Below are 25742 nucleotides of genomic sequence, written 5' to 3' on the forward strand. Positions count from 1 at the left end.
ATAAATGCCTCCATCTTTCTAAAATAAGCCTCCCTAATCTCCATGAGAAGCATCTGAGAGAGAGCATTCATCTGTTGAGGAGAAATCAACAGCATTACTTTACCCCACAAGATTTGTATTTCCACCTGCCAGAATCTACCTTAATATTTTGCATAATCAGATCCTAATAATACCTAGCCATATTAATTTGTTTAACTTAATCCCTAAATAAATCAAGTTATTTGTTACTCATTTAAATTCACAAGGTATAAAAATGGCTGAATTGCTAATTCTTGGTAAGAATAAAATTTTGATTAAGAATTGTTTAGTTTATATCTATAGATTCCCCCCATCCCCTCCCAACCTGACCCCGCCCCCCCCCCACACTCCCCCAAACCAAACCTCCATGATTTTTAAATTTTCAGGAATAATATTCCTTGGATCACTCACTTACTGATTAAGTATTAGTTACTGTTATTTAGTATGTCTGCATAACAACAGAATTAAATCAGAATAACATTTAAAAATGCAGTCTGCCGCCCATTCTAGCACCAGAGTTCCTTTCTGTAATGGATAATGACTTCTGAGGGTTCCAAAGCAGTGGCAATCAGAGGTAGAACTACCTTGTGTACCTGTGAAGTAAGAAAGGAGATCTTAAACCATATATCTATAATAGGATTGTGAATAAATGTAATCAAACATCTGAACTTTGACACAGTGTTCCTAAGGTCACAATCTAGACACAATCATTCAGCTGTCAAAGGCCTAATGTCTAATGATATCATTGCCAGTTGATTTCAATTATCTTTAGACTCCAGTACTCCAGCCAATAGTTTTCTGAGATTATCTGATGCTTGCTTCTGTGGAATAACCCCCTCCTGACCTCTTTCCCTATAATTTTATTTAAACTATTACCCACGATTTTAGTAGGTACTTTGTAGTCCATGTTTCACCACAAGGCTATTTTGTAATTAATACATGGCTTTTGGTCTTTTTAAAGTTTATAAATGAAGAAGACCACAGCTTCAGTCTTGGTATCTGATAAAAGTATTCTTTCATTAAATATACTCACAAGATATTGAGTCCAAAAAGTCCTCCATCTGGTGTACAAAATTCCTCTAGTAAGCTATCTTCTCCTGCAAAGTTACACATTTTCAACCTCTTGATATAACTTAATGTAGCAAATAGCCAAGAAAATGAGCACATGAAAAATTGGGAATTTAATTTTAAAGCTATCTGGAAATTATATAATCCAATGAAGAGAGTTGGTAGTTTATTTTCAGCACAGCAATCAACATTTACTACAGAATATATTTATTGTCATGTGTTTTTTATTAAATGGTTCTGAATTGCAACTAAGCACTTGATTGTCACTAGCCCTGTGTGCTGGTTTGCTCCCTTGTGCCGACTTTCCCTACTGCTGCTCACAGTACTTGAAGGGAAACAGACTCCAACACCACTTTCTACAAGCCATTACCCTCTGATCCCACTGAGGGTTACCAAAGGAAACTACATCATTTGCTCAAGAAACTCCCTGAAAAAGCACAAGAACAAATCCACACAGACACACCCCTGGAGCCCCAACCAGGGGTATTCTATCTGCTACCCAAGATCCATAAACCTGGAAATCCTGGACACCCCATCATCTCAGGCATTGGCACCCTGACAGCAGGATTGTCTGGCTATGTAGACTCCCTCCTCAGGCCCTACACTACCAGCACTCCCAGCTATCTTCGAGACACCACTGAATTCCTGAGGAAACTACAATCTATCGTGATCTTCCTGAAAACACCATCCTGGCCACTGTGGATGTAGAAGCCCTCTACACCAACATTCCACACAAAGATGGACTACAAGCCGTCAAGAACACTATCCCCGATAATGTCACGGCAAACCTGGTGGCTGAACTTTGTGACTTTCTCCTCACCCATAACTATTTCACATTTGGGGACAACGTATACCTTCAAATCAACGGCACTGCTATGGGTACCCGCATGGCCCCACAGTATGCCAACATTTTTATGGCTGACTTAGAACAACGTTTCCTCAGCTCTCATCCCCTAATGCCCCTACTCTACTTGCGCTACATTGATGACATCTTCATCATCAGGACCCATGGAAAAGAAGTCCTTGAGGAATTCCACCATGATTTCAACAATTTCCATCCCACCATCAACCTCAGCCTGGACCAGTCCACACAAGAGATCCACTTCCTGGACACTACGGTGCTAATAAACGATGGTCACATAAACACGACCCTATACCGGAAACCTACTGACCACTATTCCTACCTACATGCCTCCAGCTTTCATCCAGACCACTCCACACGATCCATTGTCTACAGCCAAGCTCTATGATACAACCGCATTTGCTCCAACCCCTCAGACAGAGACAAACACCTACAGGATCTCTATCAAGCATTCTTACAACTACGATACCCACCTGCTGAAGTGAAGAAACAGATTGACAGAGCCAGAAGAGTACCCAGAAGTCACCTACTCCAGGACAGGCCCAACAAAGAAAATAACAGAACGCCACTAACCATCACCTTCAGCACCCAACTAAAACCTCTCCAACGCATCATCAAGGATCTATAACCTATCCTGAAGGATGACCCATCACTCTCACAGAGCTTGGTAGACAGGCCAGTCCTTGCTTACAGACAGCCCTCCAACCTGAAGCAAATACTCACCAGCAACCACACACCACACAACAGAACCACTAACCCAGGAACCTGTCCTTGCAACAAAGCCCGTTGCCAACTGTGTCCACATATCTGTTCAGGGGACACCATCATAGGGCCTAATCACATCAGCCACACTATCAGAGGCTAGTTCACCTGCACATCCACCAATGTGATATATGCCATCATGTGCCAGCAATGCCGCTCTGCCATGTACATTGGCCAAACTGGAGTCTCTACGTAAAAGAATAAATGGACGCAAATCAGACATCAAGAATTATAACATTCAAAAACCAGTCGGAGAACACTTTAATCTCTTTGGTCACTCGATTACAGACCGAAAAGTGGCAATACTTCAACAAAAAAACTTCAAAAACAGACTACAAGGAGAGACTGCTGAATTGGAATTAATTTGCAAACTGGATACTGGATTTAGGCTTGAATAGAGACTGGGAGTGGATGTGTCATTACACAAAGTAAAACTATTTCCCCATGTTTATTCTCCCCCCCCCCCCCGCCCCCCACTGCTCCTCCGACGTTCTTGTTAACTGCTGGAAATGGCCCACCTTAATTATCAGTACAAAAGGTTCTTTTTGCCCCGCTCTCCTACTGGTAATAGCTCACCTTACCTGATCACTCTCATTACAGTGTGCATGTTAACACCCATTGTTTCATGTTCTCTGTGTATATAAATCTCCCCACTGTATTTTCCGCTGAATGCATCCGATGAAGTGAGCTGTAGCTCACCAAAGCTTATGCTCAACTAAATTTGTTAGTCTCTAAGGTGCCACAAGTACTCCTTTTCTTTCTGCAGACTCTGCAGAGCTGTTCTGTTCCCATCTGTTGGAATTTTTTTCTGAGACCTTTTCCAATCGGTTCACAAGAAATTAGCTGAGATCTGGACTTGCCACTGAGGTGTTGTTTTTTTTTAATTGGTATACAGCAACACTACACTAAGGTGATTAAACTCAAATGCAGGAGGAAGGGTGTAGGCGTTTACCACAGCGCCAAACGCTCATAATAAAAAAATCAAATTATATACGTACACTAATGCATACATATTCCATTTTGCATTGTATCACACATAATAATTGGTTTAATAATTTTTTTTAACCAATCCTTGTACAAGTCCAGAAATGTCCACAAGCTACAAAATATGCTATTAAACAAAGCTGCAGCTGCAAATTTATCACAGATTATTCTTCTTACTATTTCTTTGTCTTTTAAGAACATGTTATTTACAAGGCCATTTGTAAATTCATGCTTTGTCCATTGTTAACCTCTATTTCCTTACTTCCGTTTTCTTTCATTGTTTATGCAAGGCCTATGTTGCCTTGCTTAAAAGCGTAGAGAGGTTTCATCCCCAAGATGGCCAACATAGGTACACTGCCCAACGTGTTGGTGTATGGGGTGCCAAGTATAGATCTGGTGCAGTTTACTAACTCCCTAGAGCAGCCAGGAAACTGGGAGAGAGATTGTGATTTCCTCCTGGGCTGTTCCAGAATCAGTTCTGCGCCTACCTACCCACCCATTACTCTGGGCAAATTGCTCTGTCACAATCTAGGCTGAAAGAAATATAGAGACAGAATGTGACACCCACTGGATAGTACTTACATCACAAGAGGTCTTGCTGAAATCAATGGGATTTTTTGTGGCGTAAGATACAACCAGTCAGGGATCAGTCAGTGTGAATGAGGGTATCACAGTCTGTCCCACAATAATTAGGAATTATGTTTCAGTGGAAATATTGCTTGACCTTTGTGTTTAGACTCCAGCGATTCCTTGTTGATGGCTTAACACCTCTTTGTTAAAGGAGCAACACAGTGCTTATGATTTTATCATGAGTCTTGCAATATTTGATGTTTTCCTTAAGACCCCAGCTGCTAGAATCAAGAGACTGTTGTTTTTGTTAAGTTTCAGAGTAGCAGCCGTGTTAGTCTGTATTCGCAAAAAGAAAAGGAGTACTTGTGGCACCTTAGAGACTAACCAATTTATTTGAGCATAAGCTTTCGTGAGCTCACGAAAGCTTATGCTCAAATAAATTGGTTAGTCTCTAAGGTGCCACAAGTACTCCTTTTCTTTTTGTTTTTGTTAAGTAAGCCTCTAGCCTTCATGGTTAGAGAGAAAAGTTTGAAAACATGAAAGGAGTGTGTCCTAAAGGCTCAGAAACCAGAAGGCAATTAAAAAGAATGCAAAGTTGGGGTTTGTTTATGTTGCTTAATAATCATGAGATTTTAAAACAAACAATCTAATGATTTTGGGGGCCTGACTCCTGACTTTTGAGTGCTTGGGATTGGCAATATTGAAACAGCAATTTGCAAAGGAAATAAAGCAAGAACTTGAATATCACTTGTAAAAGGGGAAAAATGGTCTTAGCCCCTGGTTTGCATCTTTTTGATATATGGAAAGATCCCCCCCACTTTTTCCTTAACATAGGACATCCAGGTCTTGTCTGCCTTGTTTTTCTTGGATGGCTAAAGAAGGGGCAGGTCTAGTACATCCTGGATACCAAGAAAATTGAACCTGATTAATTGCCACGGGAAGTGATTTCCTTTTGACTGTTTCTTTGTTTTTATTAACACCTATTTAACCCAAACAGTTGGAAGTCTTTTGTTAAAGACTTCAGACTCTTAACATTTAAAAAAGAAAAAGGAGTACTTGTGGCACCTTAGAGACTAACAAATTTATTTGAGCATAAGCTTTCGTGAGCTCACGAAAGCTTATGCTCAAATAAATTTGTCAGTCTCTAAGGTGCCACAAGTACTCCTTTTTCTTTTTGTGCATACAGACTAACACTGCTGCTACTCTGAAACCTTAAAATTTAAAGATTCAAAAGCCTTCAGTTTGCTCTCAGTCCACATCTCTGTGTCTTTCAAGGGAACACAACAGCAAAGATGAAGTGAGCTGTAGCTCACGAAAGCTCATGCTCAAATAAATTGGTTAGTCTCTAAGGTGCCACAAGTACTCCTTTTCTTTCTTCTAACAGCAAAATTTGACATTCATGATATTTCAAGAACTTTTCAGGTGTTTTTTATGCAAATAAGGATGCAAGTTTTATTTTATTTCCTCTTTGAGGCATTTAAAAGGTTTATTTGTTTGGGTTATTTTTATTAGTTAAATGAGGTATTTCAGTATGAAGTCCTATGGGACTTTATCTGAGATAGCTGGAGGTATGCATCAGAAGTTACATAATAAAAATATTCCCTTTTAAGCATAAACCAGTCTATGGACAAGTTATAACCATAGAGTTCTCACTGAAATTTTTGGGTGCATTTGCCAAGATATTACTTGAGAATTTAATCTTGTATGGTTTAATAGGGTAAACAATTATTTAAATAAATTATTGGCCAATAAAGCTGAATATATATACATTGTGCAGATTAAACCTAAAGAATTATGATTCTTTTAAGAAGACGATAAGCATTTGACCTAGCAAATATGGAAACTAGAGACCATCAGGGCTCAGATCTTCAGCTGGTATAGGTCTCTTCTTATTATTCTGGAGAAAGCCCTATTGGATCTCAGAGATATAAATAAAGAGCTTGACTGCTTTTCTAGAAAGCTGCTAACACATGCTGATTAATCTTTTCTTAACTGTTTTTAATTCTGGTCTTGGACAACTGATAATATTATGAGCCAAAATGTGAGCTTGTTACTTGGGTAAACTCCCTGAGGAAAGACAGTAAAAAATTAGTAAAAAGTAGGTTAAGGACCTCAGAATTTATATCCTAATGATCCAAAGGACCGTAGGATTGGGCCCTGAACCAGGATATTTCTCTGGAGGAAGCTGTTGTGGCTATAAAAGTGGTTTTTTTAAATCATCAGTTTTGTTTGTCTCATCAACTCCCAGCTGGGATTTCCTCTTGCAGTTTCTGTAAACATCCATTTGTTATAATTTCAGCATTACAAACCGCAAGCATTTAAAAATCATGAATCAGCCCCTCAAAAATCATGAGATTTAATTTGGGGTCCTTTTTATTGGTTCTGTTTTGACTCACACTTTGGCCATCTTTTTAAGTGGATAGGAGCAGAGCAGGATAAAACTTTAAATTTCTCATGCTGGGTGTCTGCCTTAGGATGAATCTTTTTGGAAAGTTTTAGGTAAAACAGTTCAGGAATTTCCAAGAATGAGTTTAGGGAAAAAGATGTTAAAAATTTTTTTACAACAGTTTCATTGAGAAGCTTTAGTGCCTTCATGGTTTCGAGCACTAGAGATTTGAAATTTGGTAGGGGGTTTCCCTGGTGTCAGTGATGTGCCTTTTGCTGTACCTGTAAAAATTTGCTCAAATATGGGGAAGTTATGAGCCTCTGAAAATCACAGTTTGCACATGCTCAGCAGAGACTTTAGGGTATGGCAGCTAAGAAGTCCAAAGTGTAAGCAGTAAGCATACGCCATCCCTCACAGCTCCTACATGCCACCAGTCTGGGCATCTGCCATCCTCATAGATCGACTGGGACTGCTCCCTCCATGAGCAGCAGGAGCTGAGATTGCTCCTTCTGGCTGCTGGAGCTGTTGTGACACCAGGCACAGGAACTGAGAGTAGGCAGAATCTCTCTCGTGCTCTCAATGCTCCTCCATGCAGCCAGCATGGAGAAGGAGGAGGCTGCCTGATCCAAATGCAGAGAAATGATGATGGTGAGGACTAAAGGCAGAAGAAGTTGCAAGAGCCAGAGGCTGCGGAGGAACAGGGAGGGAGAAAGGCAGAAGCTAAGCATTGGCGGGAGAGAATAGGAGCAAAGCAGGAAGGAGACAACCTAGGCGCACAAGGGCAGATGGGTCCCCTACAGAGCCTGGAATTTAACACAGGAGCCCTCAGTCTTTGTTCCTTTGTTGTCAGCAAATAACTGTGAAACCCACTTGCAAAGGGTATGATTCATCTAATCTCCAAAGACTGGTCCATGTAGAGGATAACAGCCTACTATTGCTACCAGTTACTCCATTAACTGGTACATTAACTCCATTACATCAAGAATTGTAACATTCAAAAACCAGTAAGAGAGCACTTCAGTCTCCCTGGACACTCAATAGCAGACTTAAAAGTGGCAATTCTTCAAAAACAGACTTCAACGAGAAACTACAGAACTGGAATTGATTTGCAAACTGGACACCATCAAATTAGGCCTGAATAAAGACTGGGAGTGGATGGGTCACTACAAAAAGTACTTTTTCCCTCTCTTGATATTCACCCCTTCTTGTCAAATGTTGAGAATAGGCCACTTCCACCTTAATTGAATTGGCCTCTTTAGCACTGACCCCCAACTTGATAAGGCAACTCCCATCTTTTCATGTGCTGTAATATTTATACTGCTTACTGTATTTTTCACTCCATGCATCTGGTGAAGTGGGTTTTAGCCCATGAAAGCTTATGCCCAAATAAATTTGTTAGTCTCTAGGGTGCCACAAAGACTCCTCATTGTTTTTCCATTAACTGAAGTGATAGAGGTCTGTGTGTGGATCTGAAGGCCTGAATCCTGCTGTTGACCAAATTTTGGGGTCAGTATGGTTCCACATGATGGATTTTTTTTCCCCTTTATTTTTTAATAAACTAGGGAATTACATTCCAAAAAACTATATTAAAAGAACATTAAGGTTGCAAAATCAAGCACCGACAATTTAGGAAAAGCCACTCTTTAATTACACAATCACATACTATTTTTAACACAGGACCCCCGTCTCATTCAATGCAGAGAATGTATGGTACTTTGAGGATGAATCACAGTTGTGTAGTGAATGAGTGTTGTCTGTAGGACCTCTGCCTCATTTGTTGCAGAAGCTGAAAGGTGTGGGGGGTTTGGTTTTGTTTGTTTCTATTGTAATAGGGATGCTGCTTTTTATGACAGTTGGGACTGCAACATGTGCTGCTGGGATGGGTTGGGAAAGCCAAGCAGCATACGGCGGCAGTGACAGGAGGTGAATCTTAGGCAGCTCTGGGTCTCTGTTGGGAACAGGAGATCTTGGAATAGGAGACAGGCTGTGACCTGTCTGTCTAAGTACTTATCTGGACCCCCTAAAAGGTGTGTTGTGAATGAGAGATTGCAAAAAGAGAAAGGATGGTCTTCTGGTTAAAGAAGTAGAATACTACCTTGAAGAATTGAGGTAAAAAAACCTGCAGTTGTGAGTCTCAGGGCCCCAGTCAGCTGGCTCGGACTCGTGGGGTTCAGGTTATACCATGAACACAAATCAGCTGAGCCAGGCCAATCCTGGCTGTGCCACGGGTCTTTTATCGCAGTGTAGACATACCCTTGCACAGGCTCCAACTCCGTGGGTGCTCCAGGGCTGGAGCACCCACGGGGAAAAATTGGTGGCTGCTCTGCACCCACTGGCAGTCAAGCTCCCCACTCCACTCCGCCCCCACCCCCTCTCCTGGGCGCTCCGCGTCCCTGCTTCTCCTCCTAGTGTTTGCTGCCGCAAAACAGCTGTTTCATGGCAACAAGCTCTGGGAGAGAAGGGAGAGGAGCAGGAACATGGTGCACTCAGGGGAAGAGGCGGGGCCAGGCATTTGGAGAAGGGGTTGGAATGGGGGCAGGGCACGGGCGGAGTTGGGGTGGGGTTGGAGGCAAAGGGGGGTGGGGTCGAGCATCCACCAGCACCAGCAGAAGTCAGCACCTGTGTATCCTTGGAGTCTATCCCTGCCTCTGCCACAGGGTTCCTATGTGATGCTGGGCTAGTTGCTTAAAACAAAATTTTCACAGCTGGCAACTACTTGGGTGTTCCTCATTTTGTGTCTGCTCAAAGTGAGACATCTGGGGCCAGATTTGCACAAGTGCTGAGTGCTCCCAACCAGGGTGGATTTGATTTAAATAAAATTGATTTAAATCACTAGTCAGGAAGACTTGATTTAATCATGGATTTCTACATAAAAGTGCATTCTTGTTGATTGTTATAACCTTAATACATATTCTTCACAACTCAGAGATAGCTGTAGGTTTCATTTTTAGAAGGTACACACTATACATTTTTAAACAGTGATTTATTTTGAAAACTTTTCAGATTAGTTTTACAGCTATATCAGAAAATGAATGATTGTTTGGTTATTTCATTTACCAAAGGTAATTGAAGCAGATATTTATGAAGTCATTGGGAGGTGAACTCTCATTAATATTTGGAGGATTTTCTTGCCATGTAGTATTAGGAGGAGAACATCACCAGACAGACATTTAAATTGTTTTATTTAACTAAAACAATGTTAAATATTCTGCATATTTTTCTTTAACAGTAAATATATAATATTTTAATGAAAAAGCATATGTCTCTCACTTCTCATGTTTATCTCCAGACTCCTTCTCCAGATCTATTCTGTCCCCAACAATCTTCTATTCATTGAACTTTTTGAAACTTTGCACTTTTAAAGAGAGGTAAGGGATTGACTCTGTGTACACAAATTTGCACAACAGGGACAACAGGGTTGAGGTCTATTATTTCTCAGCTCTATAATTTATTTAAAAACATTTTTGCTGTTAACAAGCATGTTATCTCTGGAGACACAAATCCACAGTTTGAGAACTGCAAAACTAAGCATCTCTGATGGTATCTTCTAGATTGAGCACTGAGTCCCACTAGGTAGATAGAAAGATTAACCTAAATAATCTATACAGAAGCCCCTGGAACCCCATAAAATTGGGTCCCTAATCCATGAAGTATTGGAACTCGTTTACAAAACTTTTCTTAAACATTACATGAATATATTGTCTTATACTATAGAATTATATTTTATAATCCCTATTTCATGATGAGATACATTGTAGCTCAAAGGTAAAAATCTGATTTAAATTAAAAAAAAATAATGGATTTTTATCCACCCTGCTCACAACTGCAACTGAAGTCAATTGGAGCTATGCTTTGATCACTATGCAAAATGCTAAGTGCTCTGAAAAAAATCAGACCATAGGCATCTCAAATTGAGCACCCAAAGTTAGTGGACATTTTTGGCCTTAATCTCTCTGTGCCTCAGTTCCCAAGCTATAAAATGGGGTAATAATGCCACCTCCTCTCACAGGGATGATATGAAGATAAATTGGTTAATGTATTTGAAGCACTCAGATGGAAAGTTACATCTTTGAGGAAATTAATAACTATATATTCAGTTCAGGGTGGCGGGTTTTACATAAGATCTGGGGCCGCACACTGAATGTGGATGGTAAAAAGAACTATTAAATAACTACTGATTCATGGAGCCAGGGGTTCTGTGGAAAATATACCAGGGTGATCTTGTAATTCAAGACAGTATCATAAAGCATATACACATTATCCTTATTGTGTATGATATTCTTAATTCTAGCATTTCCTAGCTTTTGAATGTTAAGATTGAAAAATCGGTCTTTTCATGTTGTTTTTCTGGATGTAATTCTGTATCAGTTCTTAACCCACCCGCATTTCTGAAGGACTGAATTTCTTCGTCCTACGTTGAGCCACTTGACTAACATCTGTCACATATAGTTCCTTCTCCGCTCTCTCTCTCTCTCTGATCCTCTCTACGGTAAGAGAATTCCATGTGCAGTATAATGTTTTGTTTTGGTAAGGGTTTTATTTTTGGTCCTTTATTTTGATACTTATTTCACAATCAGAAGAGGAAAAAAATAACGTTATTCGGCCAAATCCTTCAGTCCTTACTCAGTCAAAACTCTCAATGCCACTTTTCCTAAAGGTTGCATAATTTACTCTCTTATTTTGTAGACATCCATTTAAACATACACTGTGCTTTACAGACACTGAAAGGACAAGATCCCAATCCCAAGCTGCCTGTAAAGACAAATATGAGAAGAGTATTATTTACAATTGGATGATGATATTTATTTTCCTAGTATGTTTACCCTGACTTTGTTGGCCAACATATTTTGTTTTTGGATTAATGACAACCTTAAAAGCTGAGGAGAATGAAGGTCAGATCCATGCTTCATGAGGAAGGTTTGCAGCTGGTGTGATGATGGGATAAGTGATACAAACAAAGTGTTGCATAATTTTTGGTTTCTTAATGTGTTAAAGTATTGGGTGTGGGGAGAGGTCAGTGAGGGAATATATAGATTGAAACTGACCATCCATCCATCTATCTTGTCCGGGGAAGCTTTGAGCAAAAGTAATTGCCAGCTCAGATTGTAATTGTTGACTTGCAGCATGTGAAATATGTTTGATATGTCTCAGCCCAGTTCCTAGTGTAACAATTATTATTATTATTTTTATCATGGTAACATCTAAGGACCCCACTGTACTAGGCTGTCTGCAAACAAACAACAGACAGTTGTTGCCTTGGAGAGCTCACAATCTAGTATCCACAACACACCCTTAATTGGTACAATTGTTGGTGGTCATAGCACTGAAACCAAAAATTGAAAGAACCTGGGACAACTCTATGTACATGCTGTCTGCATTTGAAGAATTATAGATCAGAACATGATGACGTGCAGATCATCTTGTGCGGTTTGAGAATGGTCTGTATAGACTCTCACAAAGAGCTATAAATAAAAAATTAAAGGAGTACTTGTGGCACCTTAGAGACTAACCAATTTATTTGAGCATAAGCTTTCGTGAAGTGAGCTGTAGCTCACGAAAGCTTATGCTCAAATAAATTGGTTAGTCTCTAAGGTGCCACAAGTGCTCCTTTTCTTTTTGCGAATACAGTCTAACATGGCTGTTACTCTGAAATAAAAAATTATGGCATTTGAAGTTATTTGCTTAATACATACCTTCATTTCACATTCTGTACAGTGCAATCAGGCTGTCATCTGTAATTGCAAAAGTAGGGAGGGTGGCAGATATTGTTAAATCTCATGATTCAGGGCGTAAGATGATTGCTTCAGGTATGAAGAAAAACTCAATCATTCATCACATACAGCATTGCACAACTGGCCATGGAGGAGAAAAAATTTGCCTCCCTGTGATTACTGGGGATGTGGGACACCAGAACAGATGGACCAAATGTCTGATTTTCTATAACCAGTTCAGGGTTCTCAGACATCAGGTGCGGCTCAGACATCAATTAAAAATCTGTGGGCTAAATTCAAAGGACATACAATTTTTGTATTGCTAGAAGTATACTGAATTAGAAACTGATATAGTTATTCTAGTACAAACGCCTCCTGTGGATGTAGGTATGTTATAAAGGTACTTTATAACAGTATAGCTTATAAACCCCTAGTTGTATCATTTTAGCTATATGGGTTTCTAAACCAACATAATTATAACAGTACAAAAACTGTGTTTAGATCAGCCCAAAGCAATGTATAAATGGGTCTAAGAGAATGGAAGTTGGTCATCAACGCTTCGATGTCATGGTAATAAGTGCTATACAGAAACCTTAGACAGATGGAGAGGTAGAACTTACACTCTGAAGGACCAAACGAAGTTGTACGTTACTCATGGTGGTTGTTGTTTTTTTCCCTTCTCTCTTAAACAGAGTTTGTCCTGCTCTGAGTGTTATAGTTTTGACTGGGTGAATGTACTGAACCTGACTTCATCTTGCACCCTGTGCACTGGGCCTGCCAGCTCCACTCTCCTGGCTCCACAGCTCAAGGCTAAGTTGCAGTTCTCCTCCAAGGTCTATATGTACGCAACATAATCAAGGCCCGACTCCAATTCTGTGCTCATGATAGACGCCTTCCAAGGTGAATACTAAGTCTCACTTCTTCCATGCCAACCACTAGACTTAAGTCAAAGATACTTAGTGTTATATTTGTTGTTTTTTTAGTTAACTGAGCCAACGTGAAGCACACATGGCTAACCTGAGTAACAGCCTGATCATATTGCTGTAACTCATATCCTTGCTCTGGACACATGCTCCCTGCTGTTTGGCACTCTCACTCATTGAGTGGGATTTTCACAAGCCAGCAGTAGTCTAACTCTGCTCTCCATACCTTCAATGGGTAAAACTCCCCATGATTCCAGTGGGAAGAGAGAGAGGCCAATGAGGAGCACTTGTGAAAATCCCACTTGGTGTCTAAAATTTAGGCCCTAGATCCCGCAATTGGGGTCACGTGAATGGACCCTCGGAGCTGTTTGGAGCCCCATTGGCTTCAGAGGGATGCTGCAGAAGCACATGGGTCTTCCTGGAGGAGATCTGATTGCAAGATCAGAGACTTAAAATCCAAACTCTGAGACAGCTCTTCAGTATATGTTCTGGGGGTTGTTTAATACAATAAGCATGTCTTTGGGTACTCTAAAAAAAAAATAGTAAGGTGGACTAGGGTGATATATTTCAGAGTAGCAGCTGTGTTAGTCTGTATCCACAAAAAGAAAAGGGGGGACTTGTGGCACCTTAGAGACTAACAAATTTAGTTGAGCATAAGCTTTCGTGAGCTACAGCTCACTTCATCGGATGCATTCAGTGGAAAATACAGTGGGGAGATTTATATACACAGAACATGAAACAATGGATGTTACCATACACACTGTAACGAGAGTGATCAGGTACGGTGCGCTATTACCAGCAGGAGAGCGGGGGCTGGGGCGGGGGAACCTTTTGTAGTGATAATCAAGGTGAGCCATTTCCAGCAGTTGACAAGAACGTCTGAGGAACAGTGGGTGGGGGCAGGATAAACATGGGAAAATAGTTTTAGTTTGTGTAATGACCCTTCCACTCCCAGTCTCTATTCAAGCCTCAGTTAATTGTATCCAGTTTGCAAATTAATTCCAATTCAGCAGTCTCTCCTTGGAGTCTGTTTTTGAAGTTTTTTTGTTGAAGAATTGCCACTTTTAGGTCTGTAATTGAGTGACCAAAGAGATTGAAGTGTTCTCCGACTGGATTTTGAATGTTATCATTCTTGACGTCTGATTTGTGTCCATTTATTCTTTTACATAGAGACTGTCCAGTTTGGCCAATGTACATGGCAGAGGGGCATTGCTGGCACATGATGGTGTATATCACATCCGATGAAGTGAGCTGAAGCTCACGAAAGCTTATGCTCAAATCAATTTGTTAGTCTCTAAGGTGCCACAAGTCCTCCTTTTCTTTTTAGGGTGATATAGTTACTTTTTTAAAATGGTAGCTTGAAAAACACTGAAGTAGGCAACTATTTTTAGCTAAAATTACATGTTAAAAACAAATCATTAAGGAGGGAACAGGGTGTGGGGTAGGCCGTGGTGGGTCTTCTTGTATTAATTTTGATTAAATAAATGAGCCAAAGATATTAACATAACCACAGTGTTAAACAAGGTCTGGTGTTTGGTATATAGAAACTTCAGCCTGCTTAATACCATGGCAAAACACTATTAAAAGTCCTTTGAACTTTTTATTAAAGATACAGAACAGAAGGGAAAGCATTTGAAATGTAAAGTATTAAGTAAGGCTTTCATTTTAACAACATCCCTTGTTCCCTTTCCCTGCAGAGATTTAGAAGGAAAAACCTCATTTGACAGTCTTGTAGATGTTGTTAAAGACAGTAAAAACTGTTCTTCTGGGGAAAAGAGAAGATGTTAGTTGAAATGAGCTGGAACTGTTGCCAAAGTTCAAACCAGTTTCATCTCAGGTAGTGTTGGGATTCACGATGTCTCCAGAGTCCCTCTCTGGCCCGAGTTGGTCAGAATATGTCTCAGGATTAGGACCAAAAGGGTCTGGAGTCCTAGAAGATGCAGGCGGGGGGGGGGTTCGGGGGCAGCCATGATGTGAAGCTCACTCCAGTAGCCTCCATCTGTTCTTCCTCTGATTTTTTTTTCTGTTCTTCTCCACACAAATTCCCTTTTTCTTTCTTTAAGGACCCCCAAAAAGAATGGTGGGTGGTATAGCCCAACACCTCATTATTTAGTCTACCAATTATGCCTAATATCCAACATGCCAATTTTGGTTTGTTAATTTCCAGTTTCACATATTGTTTTTACCAACCATGATTTTGAATCAGTCCTTGAATCATATCGTGGTCTTTTTGTTCAGACTAATTCAGTTTTTCTGTCTCCATTTTGTTCCTTTTGCCATCAACTTTTCTTGTTATAGGTTATTGTATCATCTACTTTTTACAACTGAGCTTGCAATTAAAGTACATTTGTCAGCCCAATTATCACAACGGCCCCCAGAAATTAAACTGTGTAGAATTTGACAAGGTACAAAAATAACTATTAGCAGAAACAGCCCAAGGACAGGTAGGAGTTATAACCTCATATTTCTCTTGAGTGATTCTTTCTGTCTGATTAAAGGAGTGGCTTTGCTCAGAGCCAGAGGGAGCAGTGTCTGCCTAATGTGCCTGGAGACCAGGGTGAACAGTGAGAAAAATAATACATATCCCTTATATAATGCTTTCCATCTGTAGCTAACATGGCAGTATCCCCATTATGAGAGATGAAGAAACAGAGGAACAAAGACAGATTCACAGATTCCAATGCCAGAAGGGATCATTGTGATCATCTAGCCTGACCTCCTATATAACACGGGCCAGGAACTTCCCCAAAATAATCCCTAGAGCAGATCTTTTAGATAAATTTACAATCTTGATTTAAAAATTGGCAGGGATGGAGACTAGAGTCCACCACAACTCCCAGCAAATTGTTCCAATGAGTAATTACTCTGTTAAATATTTACACCTTCTGTCCAAAAGACTAGCCAAACACCCAGTAGGTCAGTGGCTGAGCTGGGAATACAACCCATACTGGCAAATATTAAATGAATTCTCAATAGAGCAGCGATTCCCAAACTTGTTCCGCCGCTTGTGCAGGGAAAGCCCCTGGCAGGCTAGGCCGGTTTGTTTACCTGCTGCATAGAATCATAGAATCATAGAATATCAGGGTTGGAAGGGACCCCAGAAGGTCATCTAGTCCAACCCCCTGCTCAAAGCAGGACCAATTCCCAGTTAAATCATCCCAGCCAGGGCTTTGTCAAGCCTGACCTTAAAAACCTCTAAGGAAGGAGATTCTACCACCTCCCTAGGTAACGCATTCCAGTGTTTCACCACCCTCTTAGTGAAAAAGTTTTTCCTAATATCCAATCTAAACCTCCCCCACTGCAACTTGAGACCATTACTCCTCGTTCTGTCATCTGCTACCATTGAGAACAGTCTAGAGCCATCCTCTTTGGAACCCCCTTTCAGGTAGTTGAAAGCAGCTATCAAATCCCCCCTCATTCTTCTCTTCTGCAGGCTAAACAATCCCAGCTCCCTCAGCCTCTCCTCATAACTCATGTGTTCCAGTCCCCTAATCATTTTTGTTGCCCTTCGCTGGACTCTCTCCAATTTATCCACATCCTTCTTGAAGTGTGGGGCCCAAAACTGGACACAGTACTCCAGATGAGGCCTCACCAATGTCGAATAGAGGGGAACGATCACGTCCCTCGATCTGCTCGCTATGCCCCTACTTATACATCCCAAAATGCCATTGGCCTTCTTGGCAACAAGGGCACACTGCTGACTCATATCCAGCTTCTCGTCCACTGTCACCCGTAGGTCCTTTTCTGCAGAACTGCTGCCTAGCCATTCGGTCCCTAGTCTGTAGCTGTGCATTGGGTTCTTCCGTCCTAAGTGCAGGACCCTGCACTTATCCTTATTGAACCTCATCAGATTCCTTTTGGCCCAATCTTCCAATTGGTCTAGGTCCTTCTGTATCCTATCCCTCCCCTCCAGCGTATCTACCACTCCTCCCAGTTTAGTATCATCCGCAAATTTGCTGAGAGTGCAATCCACACCATCCTCCAGATCATTTATGAAGATATTGAATAAAACCGGCCCCAGGACCGACCCTTGGGGCACTCCACTTGATACCGGCTGCCAACTAGACATGGAGCCATTGATCACTACCCGTTGAGCCCGACAATTTAGCCAGCTTTCTACCCACCTTATAGTGCATTCATCCAGCCCATACTTCCTTAACTTGCTGACAAGAATACTATGGGAGACCGTGTCAAAAGCTTTGCTAAAGTCAAGAAACAATACATCCACTGCTTTCCCTTCATCCACAGAACCAGTAATCTCATCATAAAAGGCGATTAGATTAGTCAGGCATGACCTTCCCTTGGTGAATCCATGCTGGCTGTTCCTGATCACTTTCCTCTCATGCAAGTGCTTCAGGATTGATTCTTTGAGGACCTGCTCCATGATTTTTCCAGGGACTGAGGTGAGGCTGACTGGCCTGTAGTTCCCAGGATCTTCCTTCTTCCCTTTTTTAAAGATTGGCACTACATTAGCCTTTTTCCAGTCATCCGGGACTTCCCCGGTTCGCCACGAGTTTTCAAAGATAATGGCCAGTGGCTCTGCAATCACAGCCGCCAATTCCTTCAGCACTCTCGGATGCAACTCGTCCGGCCCCATGGACTTGTGCACGTCCAGCTTTTCTAAATAGTCCCTAACCGCCTCTATCTCCACAGAGGGCTGGCCATCTCTTCCGCATTTTGTGATGCCCAGCGCAGCAGTCTGGGAGCTGACCTTGTTAGTGAAAACAGAGGCAAAAAAAGCATTGAGTACATTAGCTTTTTCCACATCCTCTGTCACTAGGTTGCCTCCCTCATTCAGTAAGGGGCCCACACATTCCTTGGCTTTCTTCTTGTTGCCAACATACCTGAAGAAACCCTTCTTGTTACTCTTGACATCTCTGGCTAGCTGCAGCTCCAGGTGCGATTTGGCCCTCCTGATAACATTCCTACATGCCCGAGCAATATTTTTATACTCTTCCCTGGTCATATGTCCAACCTTCCACTTCTTGTAAGCTTCTTTTTTATGTTTAAGATCCGCTAGGATTTCACCATTAAGCCAAGTTGGTCGCCTGCCATATTTACTATTCTTTCGACTCATCGGGATGGTTTGTCCCTGTAACCTCAACAGGGATTCCTTGAAATACAGCCAGCTCTCCTGGACTCCTTTCCCCTTCAAGTTAGTCCCCCAGGGGATCCTGGCCATCCGTTCCCTGAGGGAGTTGAAGTCTGCTTTCCTGAAGTCCAGGGTCCGTATCCTGCTGCTTACCTTTCTTCCCTGCGTCAGGATCCTGAACTCAACCAACTCATGGTCACTGCCTCCCAGATTCCCATCCACTTTTGCTTCCCCCACTAATTCTACCCGGTTTGTGAGCAGCAGGTCAAGAAAAGCACCCCCCCTAGTTGGCTCCTCTAGCACTTGCGCCAGGAAATTGTCCCCTACGCTTTCCAAAAACTTCCTGGATTGTCTATGCACCGCTGTATTGCTCTCCCAGCAGATATCAGGAAAATTAAAGTCACCCATGAGAATCAGGGCATGCGATCTAGTAGCTTCCGTGAGCTGCCGGAAGAAAGCCTCATCCACCTCATCCCCCTGGTCCGGTGGTCTATAGCAGACTCCCACCACTACATCACTCTTGTTGCACACACTTCTAAACTTAATCCAGAGACACTCAGGTTTTTCTACAGTTTCGTACCGGAGCTCTGAGCAGTCATACTGCTCCCTTACATACAGTGCTACTCCCCCACCTTTTCTGCCCTGCCTGTCCTTCCTGAACAGTTTATAACCATCCATGACAGTACTCCAGTCATATGAGTTATCCCACCAAGTCTCTGTTATTCCGATCACGTCATAGTTCCTTGACATCACCAGGACCTCCAGTTCTCCCTGCTTGTTTCCAAGGCTTTGTGCATTTGTATATAAGCACTTGAGATAACCTGTTGATCGCCCCTCATTGCCAGTATGAGGCAGGAGCCCTCCCCTCACAGACATTCCTGCCTGTGCTTCCTCCCGGTATCCCGCTTTCCCACTTACCTCAGGGCTTTGGTCTCCTTCCCCCGGTGAACCTAGTTTAAAGCCCTCCTCACTAGGTTAGCCAGCCTGCTGGCAAAGATGCTCTTCCTTCTCTTCGTAAGATGGAGCCCGTCTCTACCCAGCACTCCTCCTTCATGGAACACCATCCCATGGTCAAAGAAACCAAAGCCTTCTCTCCGACACCATCTGCGTAGCCATTCGTTGACTTCCACGATTCGACGCTCCCTACCTAGGCCTTTTCCTTCCACGGGGAGGATGGACGAGAACACCACTTGCGCCTCCAACTCCCTTATTCTTCTTCCTAGAGCCACATAGTCCGCAGTGATCCGCTCAAGGTCATTCTTGGCAGTATCATTGGTGCCCACGTGGAGAAGCAGGAAGGGGTAGCGATCCGAGGGCTTGATGAGTCTCGGCAGTCTCTCCGTCACATCACGAATCTTAGCCCCTGGCAAGCAGCAGACTTCTCGGTTTTCCCGGTCAGGGCGGCAGATAGATGACTCAGTCCCCCGGAGGAGAGAGTCCCCGACCACCACCACCCGCCTTCTCCTCTTGGGGGTGGTGGTCGTGGAACCTCCAACCTCAGGACAGCGCATCTCATGCCTTCCAACCAGCGGAGTCTCCTTCTGCTTTCTCGCCCCAGACATATCATCTGGTCCACTCTCCGCAACGATACCTGTGGAGAGAACATGAAAGCGGTTAGTTACCTGTGTCTGTGTTACTGGAACCCGGACATTCCGCTTACCTCTTCTGGAGGTCACATGTTGCCAAGCTTCTTCACTGGTCTCTTGGCTCCTCTGTGCAACCTGCTCTATATCTGTAGAGCTTTGTGCCCCTAGAAGCCTATCCTGAGTTTCGTCCAGGAAATCCTCAGTTTCCCGTATGCAACGCAGGGTTGTTATCTGTTGCTCCAGACCTTCAATCTTCTCTTCCAATATGGAGACCAGCTTGCACTTTGTACAGACAAAGTCGCTTCTGTCCTGTGGAAGAAAGACAAACATGGCACATCCAGTGCAGGTCACAACAGCTGAACCCCCCCCTTCCATATCACCTTCCTACTATGAGCTTCCTCAGAGCAGTTTGCAAGACGTAAGCCTCACTGGGCTCCCTCCAGGCGAACTCCCAGGCATCCTCAGGTTCAGCTGATCGCGGGTCCCAGTGGCCACGGTTTGCTGCTGCAGGCCAATGGGAGCTGCTGGAAGTGGCGTGGGCCGAGGGACGTACTGGCTGCTGCTTCCAGCAGCTCCCATTGGCCTGGAGCAGAGAACCGCGGCCAATGGGAGCCGCGATCGGCTGAACCTGCGGACGTGGCAGGTAAACAAACCAGCCAGCTTTTCCCTACACAAGCAGCGGAAGAAGTTTGGGAACCACTGCAATAGAGCATTGCTAAATTTTCTTGCATCCTTTTTATGCACTATAGTTGAAGCTTTGTTCATTCAAGAATTTGCAGAAGACAAACTTCAGGCCCATTGTCAACATTAACTTAATCACAAAACAGAATACATTTTGCTACAAAATGAAATGCCTTTTCATTGGAAGCAATTGATAGAGGGCAGAGTATCCAAACAGGAAAGAGAAACAATGCCATGTGACATAGACGACCCATCTCACAGCTGGAATATTGAATTGTAACTATCAAGTACTTGGAGGAATTCACAGCATATAATTTTTGAGCACAAAACTTTTGGCAAGTGGTTTGGGAATGGCAAAAAAATTAGTTTAAAAAATGCAAACTGCTCATGTACAATTTGCATACAGGAAAAAGGGCTAAACTCACCAAATAAATTGTTAGCTGCAGTTTGTTCATTTGATTCTACCTACTAGTCCCTTGGCTCTAGTATTGTCAAGGGGGTTCTCAATGGTGGGTTTTGAGAAGAGGTTAGGGTTTCAGTTGAATAATTTGTGGATTGTGGGGGTGAGGGAAGGGATAGGCCTGCAGTTGTACAATGGTACATCCTCCCCTGAGAACATTTTTGGAAATGGTGGGGCAAAAAAATATTGCTCTTTAGAAAGCCAGGGGGAAAAATATTATATTTGTTCCTGATCAGGGACAGTTTAGCAGTATCCAAAGTGGAAGATGATCTTTCCTGGGAGCAGAGAAATCCTTCCCTTCAAATCATCTATTGAGTAGGGCGGGGGGAGGGGGGAAGAGGTGTTGGTTGATTGTGGAAGATGGCTCCCCTCAAAAAAAAATTAAGCTCCGAAGTTTTCATGGGAGAAATGGATCTAACTAACTAGCAGGAAGAGCTTTTGCAGCTGTCTTGCTTAGAGGATTGAAAAAACATGTAAATGAAAAAAACCACCGGCCTGCCAAGCAAGAGACAATTGGGAGCTGTAACTAGGTCATGCATTCACTGCTTGCTGGAGAACTTGAAATATTGCCTAGAAGCAAGAGTTTTATGAACAGAATTGTTTCCTCTCCCTTTCACTGTTAAAAGCCTGTTTTTCCTCTGTGTAAGAAAGCTAGCTATGGTGTGCCGCAAACATACACACATCCCTAGTATATGGGTAGAAGCAGGTGGGAGCTCCACCAGAACCAGCTGCATTACCCAACCTTTGGGGAAGGGAGCAGTAGAGTCCTTCAGAGCCTTAATAGCGTCCCTGTGTATTATTAGCAGGGAGAGAAGGAGGTGGTGTGCTACTCTGGAACCTCCTACATGCTTTCCACCATTAGACCTCCCCTTTGCAGCTACCTTCCAAACCCTCCTGCCCGCCCACTGAACTGCTATATATGATCCTTCAATACCAGCCTTTGCTCTGTGGAATCTTCTCCTGTCACACTGCAAACGCTGCTTATTCCAAGTCATAAGCAGCTGAGAATCTAACCAGAAGGCACTCAACATGGGTAAGAAACTGTCCCCAGTCTGCAACTAGCATTAGGCATGAAGACCCACAGTTTTGGCTGGTGGTTCCAACCTGTTATCTTGCCGCTGTTGGTATTTGCAGGCTGCAGCATTTATCCTTTGAAACTTCTTACTTTTTCCCTAAACAGGGACTTGCAGATTTGCTACTGAATAACCAGTGCAGAGTACATGTAAGGAGCACTGTGGGCTAAAGTTTTGTTCCACTGATAAAAAGTTTTTCTTTAAGCTACTTAAACTAAAAATAGCACTAAGTTTTAAAATCTTTAACTGCATCTCTTGGTATGTGAGCAACAGCTACATTTGTTTGTTTCAGAATTTGGAAGCTGCATGAAATGAGTAATAACGGTAATCTTGCTGAGTGACTAATTCTGAATCTCCCCTCTTTTAAGGGAGACTGTCAGGTAGCTAAGGACCAACATATAACACTGTATTTACTTGCTTTCTACAAATCCTACTACTAATATAAAGTCCTTTTGGAAACATTTTTTGGGGAAACAATGAACACAAATAGAGGATTTTTTTCTTTAGATATAAATATTCCCCTATATTATTTACAGCCTAAATAGTATATTGTTCTTGTCATGTTACATGAAAAGGTCCTTGAAGACCATGGTAAAAAACCCTTATAGAGGCAGAATGCTAAACTGACTAGACTGGCTAGACTGACTAACCTGAATATTTCCTTTCTGCAGTTCTGACCGTATAAATGGTGAAAAGTAAACTAGAGTTTGTTTATTAGGAGGATTTGATTAGTAACACAGATAAGGCTCCTGTCATAATGACTGCAGTGTACATGCCTAAAGAGTGATCCGAATACCACACATATAGAGAAAACTATGTTTCTGTGCCAACACAGAATTGAGATGCTTTATGGATTTCTGATTAACCCTAAATCAATCTCTGATGTGGGAGGAGGAAGCCCTCTTGTGCAGATTTTTAGAGTCGAGACAGAATCCTCGATCTCCATGATCATGAGTGATCAGTTGTTTAGGTGGGGTCTTGTTTCGCTTTTTCACACAAGTGTTATTTTTGGCCCTTTCATACTGTTAATGCTTAGTTTGTGACTGTTGAACAATGGCATAATTACTGCTATTGTCCTCCAGGTCTGCTGTATATGCTTATCAGTTTAATGTGGGCAAAGTTATGTCATAAAACTAACTTGTTTGACTACCTCCTTTTTAATGTGTTACTGGATAAGTTAAACAATCTTGTAGCTGGATAAGAGAACTGCCTGTTTGTTCAAACTAGATGATGTGCAAAAGATATTCCACTGCACCAATCTAATGCTTCCAGTATGAAGAGGAAAACTAAAGACTTACTCCCATTTGATTTGCTGTAAATGGGTTTCCCCCATCTCAAAAAGAGTATAGCACAGACATGCTTTAATGTAAGCTAACTTACAAAGCATACAGTAGTAGTGGTGGGCTGTGTTGATCAATGTGAAAGGTCTGTTAGGCTCATTATACAAATTTGTTTTATGGGAGGCAGTTATAACTTGGCTATAAGAATTTAATGTTGCTGAGTCATGGTACACAGTGTCAAACTCAAATTGTGCAATCATATACATAAAAGTGTAGTTGTTTAGTGGTGCAGTTAAACATGCTGTAATCTTTCATACTCCTTTAACCTCAAACATACTGCTTTAAACTAAATTATGTAGAAAGGTATCCCTTGATTGTGCAAATGGCTGTTACATTGAACTAACTGGCATGCAATACTCTATCCAGAGGCTGAAACAGTTTTTGTGATCATATTGCATGTTGTAAGTTTATAAAATCTATAGTCTCTTTAGGCAGACTTCCAACAACTCCTGTTTGATCTGAACAGTCTGCAGATTTACTGTAGCTGCCTCAATAGGCTTTATAGCTCAGCCATAATAATGTAACAGCCAGGTTGCATAAGCATAAAGGAAATGACCTTTTTATTTTTAAAATACTGTTCTTCTCAGAAATTATTCTTAAAATAGGCTCCCACATCCCATTTTTATCGCTTGCATGGTACCTAGTGTCTTTGGGCTTCTTTTTGTATTCCCATGGCACCTTTGCCCGATAAATCTGAAAGCATTTTACTGCTATTTATTAAAAGTCTACAGCCCCCTGGGATTAACATGATCCAATAGCTGGAAGTTGAAGCTAGACAAATTCAGACTAGAAATAAGGTATATACTTTTAACAGTGAAAATAATTAACCATCGAAACAATTTACCAAGGGTCATGGTGGATTCTCCATCACTGACAATTTTAAAATCAAGACTGGATATTTTTCTAAAATATCTGCTCTAGGAATTACTTTGGGGAAGTTCTATGGTCTGTGTTATACAGAAGGTCAGACTGGATGATCGCAATGGTCCCTTCTGGCATTAGAATCTATGAAAGTATTATTATTCCCAAACAGGCACAGAGAAATGAAGTGACTTGCCCTAGGATCACACAGTGAGTCAGCAATAGCTACAACTAGAACCTAGGTATCTTGAGGTTAGTCCCCTGTTCTAACCACTAGACTAGAGCAGGAGTTCTCATCCTTTTTCTTTCTGAGGTCCCCCCAACATGCTATAAAATTCCACAGCCCACCTGCACCCCACAACTGTTTTTCTGCATATCCACTAGATTAAATCCAAGGCTGGCGTTAGGGGTAGCAAGCAGGGCAATTACCCAGGGCCCCATGAAGCTAAGTTACTTGGGCTTCAACTTCAGCCCTGGGCGGCAGGATGGTGGCGGGGCTCAGGCTTCAACTTTCTGCCCTGGGCCCCACCGAGTCTAACAACAGCCCTGCTCTCTGGTTTATTTTGGCAGACCCGCTGAAACCTGCTTGCAGCCCTCCAGGGGAGCCCAGACCTCTGGTTGAAAGCCCCTGGACTAGAGGATACAGTCTTCACTTTCTGACTTTGTACAGCAGGTTCTCTCATTTAGCAGAGCTTGGTGTGGTTAAAACACTAGGGTGGGGATGAACTGTAATTCTCAGGGATGACCTTTGGTTGTATAAAGAAAAGGAGTACTTGTGGTACCTTAGAGACTAACCAATTTATTTGAGCATAAGCTTTCATGAGCTACAGCTCACTTCATTGGATGCATACTGTGGAAAGTTTAGAAGATCTTTTTATATACACACAAAGCATGAAAAAAATACCTCCCCCCACCCCACTCTCCTGCTGGTAATAGCTTATCTAAAGTGATCACTCTCCTTACAATGTGTATGATAATGAAGTTGGGCCATTTCCAGCACAAATCCAGGTTCTCTCCCCCTTCCCCTCCCCACACAAACCCACTCTCCTCCTCTTTTCCAGCTTACAGAGCACCCTCTGCAGGCCAGTGTCTCGCCTGCCACAGGTCCCCATGTCCCTCCCGAACCCCGGTGCCTGTTTACCCTGGAGTTCTGCTCTAGTAGTACCCCACTCTCTGGGTCTCTGCTCCCAGGGGAACCCCCCTCCTCTAAACTCAGGTTGCCTCAGTGGCTACTGCCAGTCATAATCTATCCCCCGCTCACTGGGACAGACTGCAGTCTGTAATGGCCACTCATCACTGGCAAGGAGTGAGAACCTGCTGCCTTTGCCTATCCTCAGGCTGTCCCTCTGCAGCCCAGTACCTTTT

At 42.3% G+C, this 25742-nt stretch overlaps 1 protein-coding gene across 2 annotated transcripts in view; it reads left to right on the forward strand.

Moving 5' to 3' along the window:
• The first annotated feature begins 13227 nt into the window (after positions 1 to 13227).
• The window catches only part of SELENBP1 (selenium binding protein 1), a 34262-nt gene continuing 21747 nt past the window's right edge, over positions 13228 to 25742 (forward strand). The window contains exon 1 of one of the 2 annotated variants that reach the window (XM_073322696.1): positions 13228 to 13261. In XM_073322696.1, the coding sequence (XP_073178797.1) occupies positions 13243 to 13261 (19 nt within the window). In that variant the 5' untranslated portion in view covers positions 13228 to 13242. Of the gene's footprint in view, positions 13262 to 22003; positions 22137 to 25742 lie in introns of those variants that run through there. The other variant, XM_073322697.1, reaches the window with a different exon arrangement.

The sequence above is a fragment of the Lepidochelys kempii genome, chromosome 24, assembly GCF_965140265.1.
Source record: "Lepidochelys kempii isolate rLepKem1 chromosome 24, rLepKem1.hap2, whole genome shotgun sequence".
NCBI lineage: Eukaryota > Metazoa > Chordata > Testudines > Cheloniidae > Lepidochelys > Lepidochelys kempii.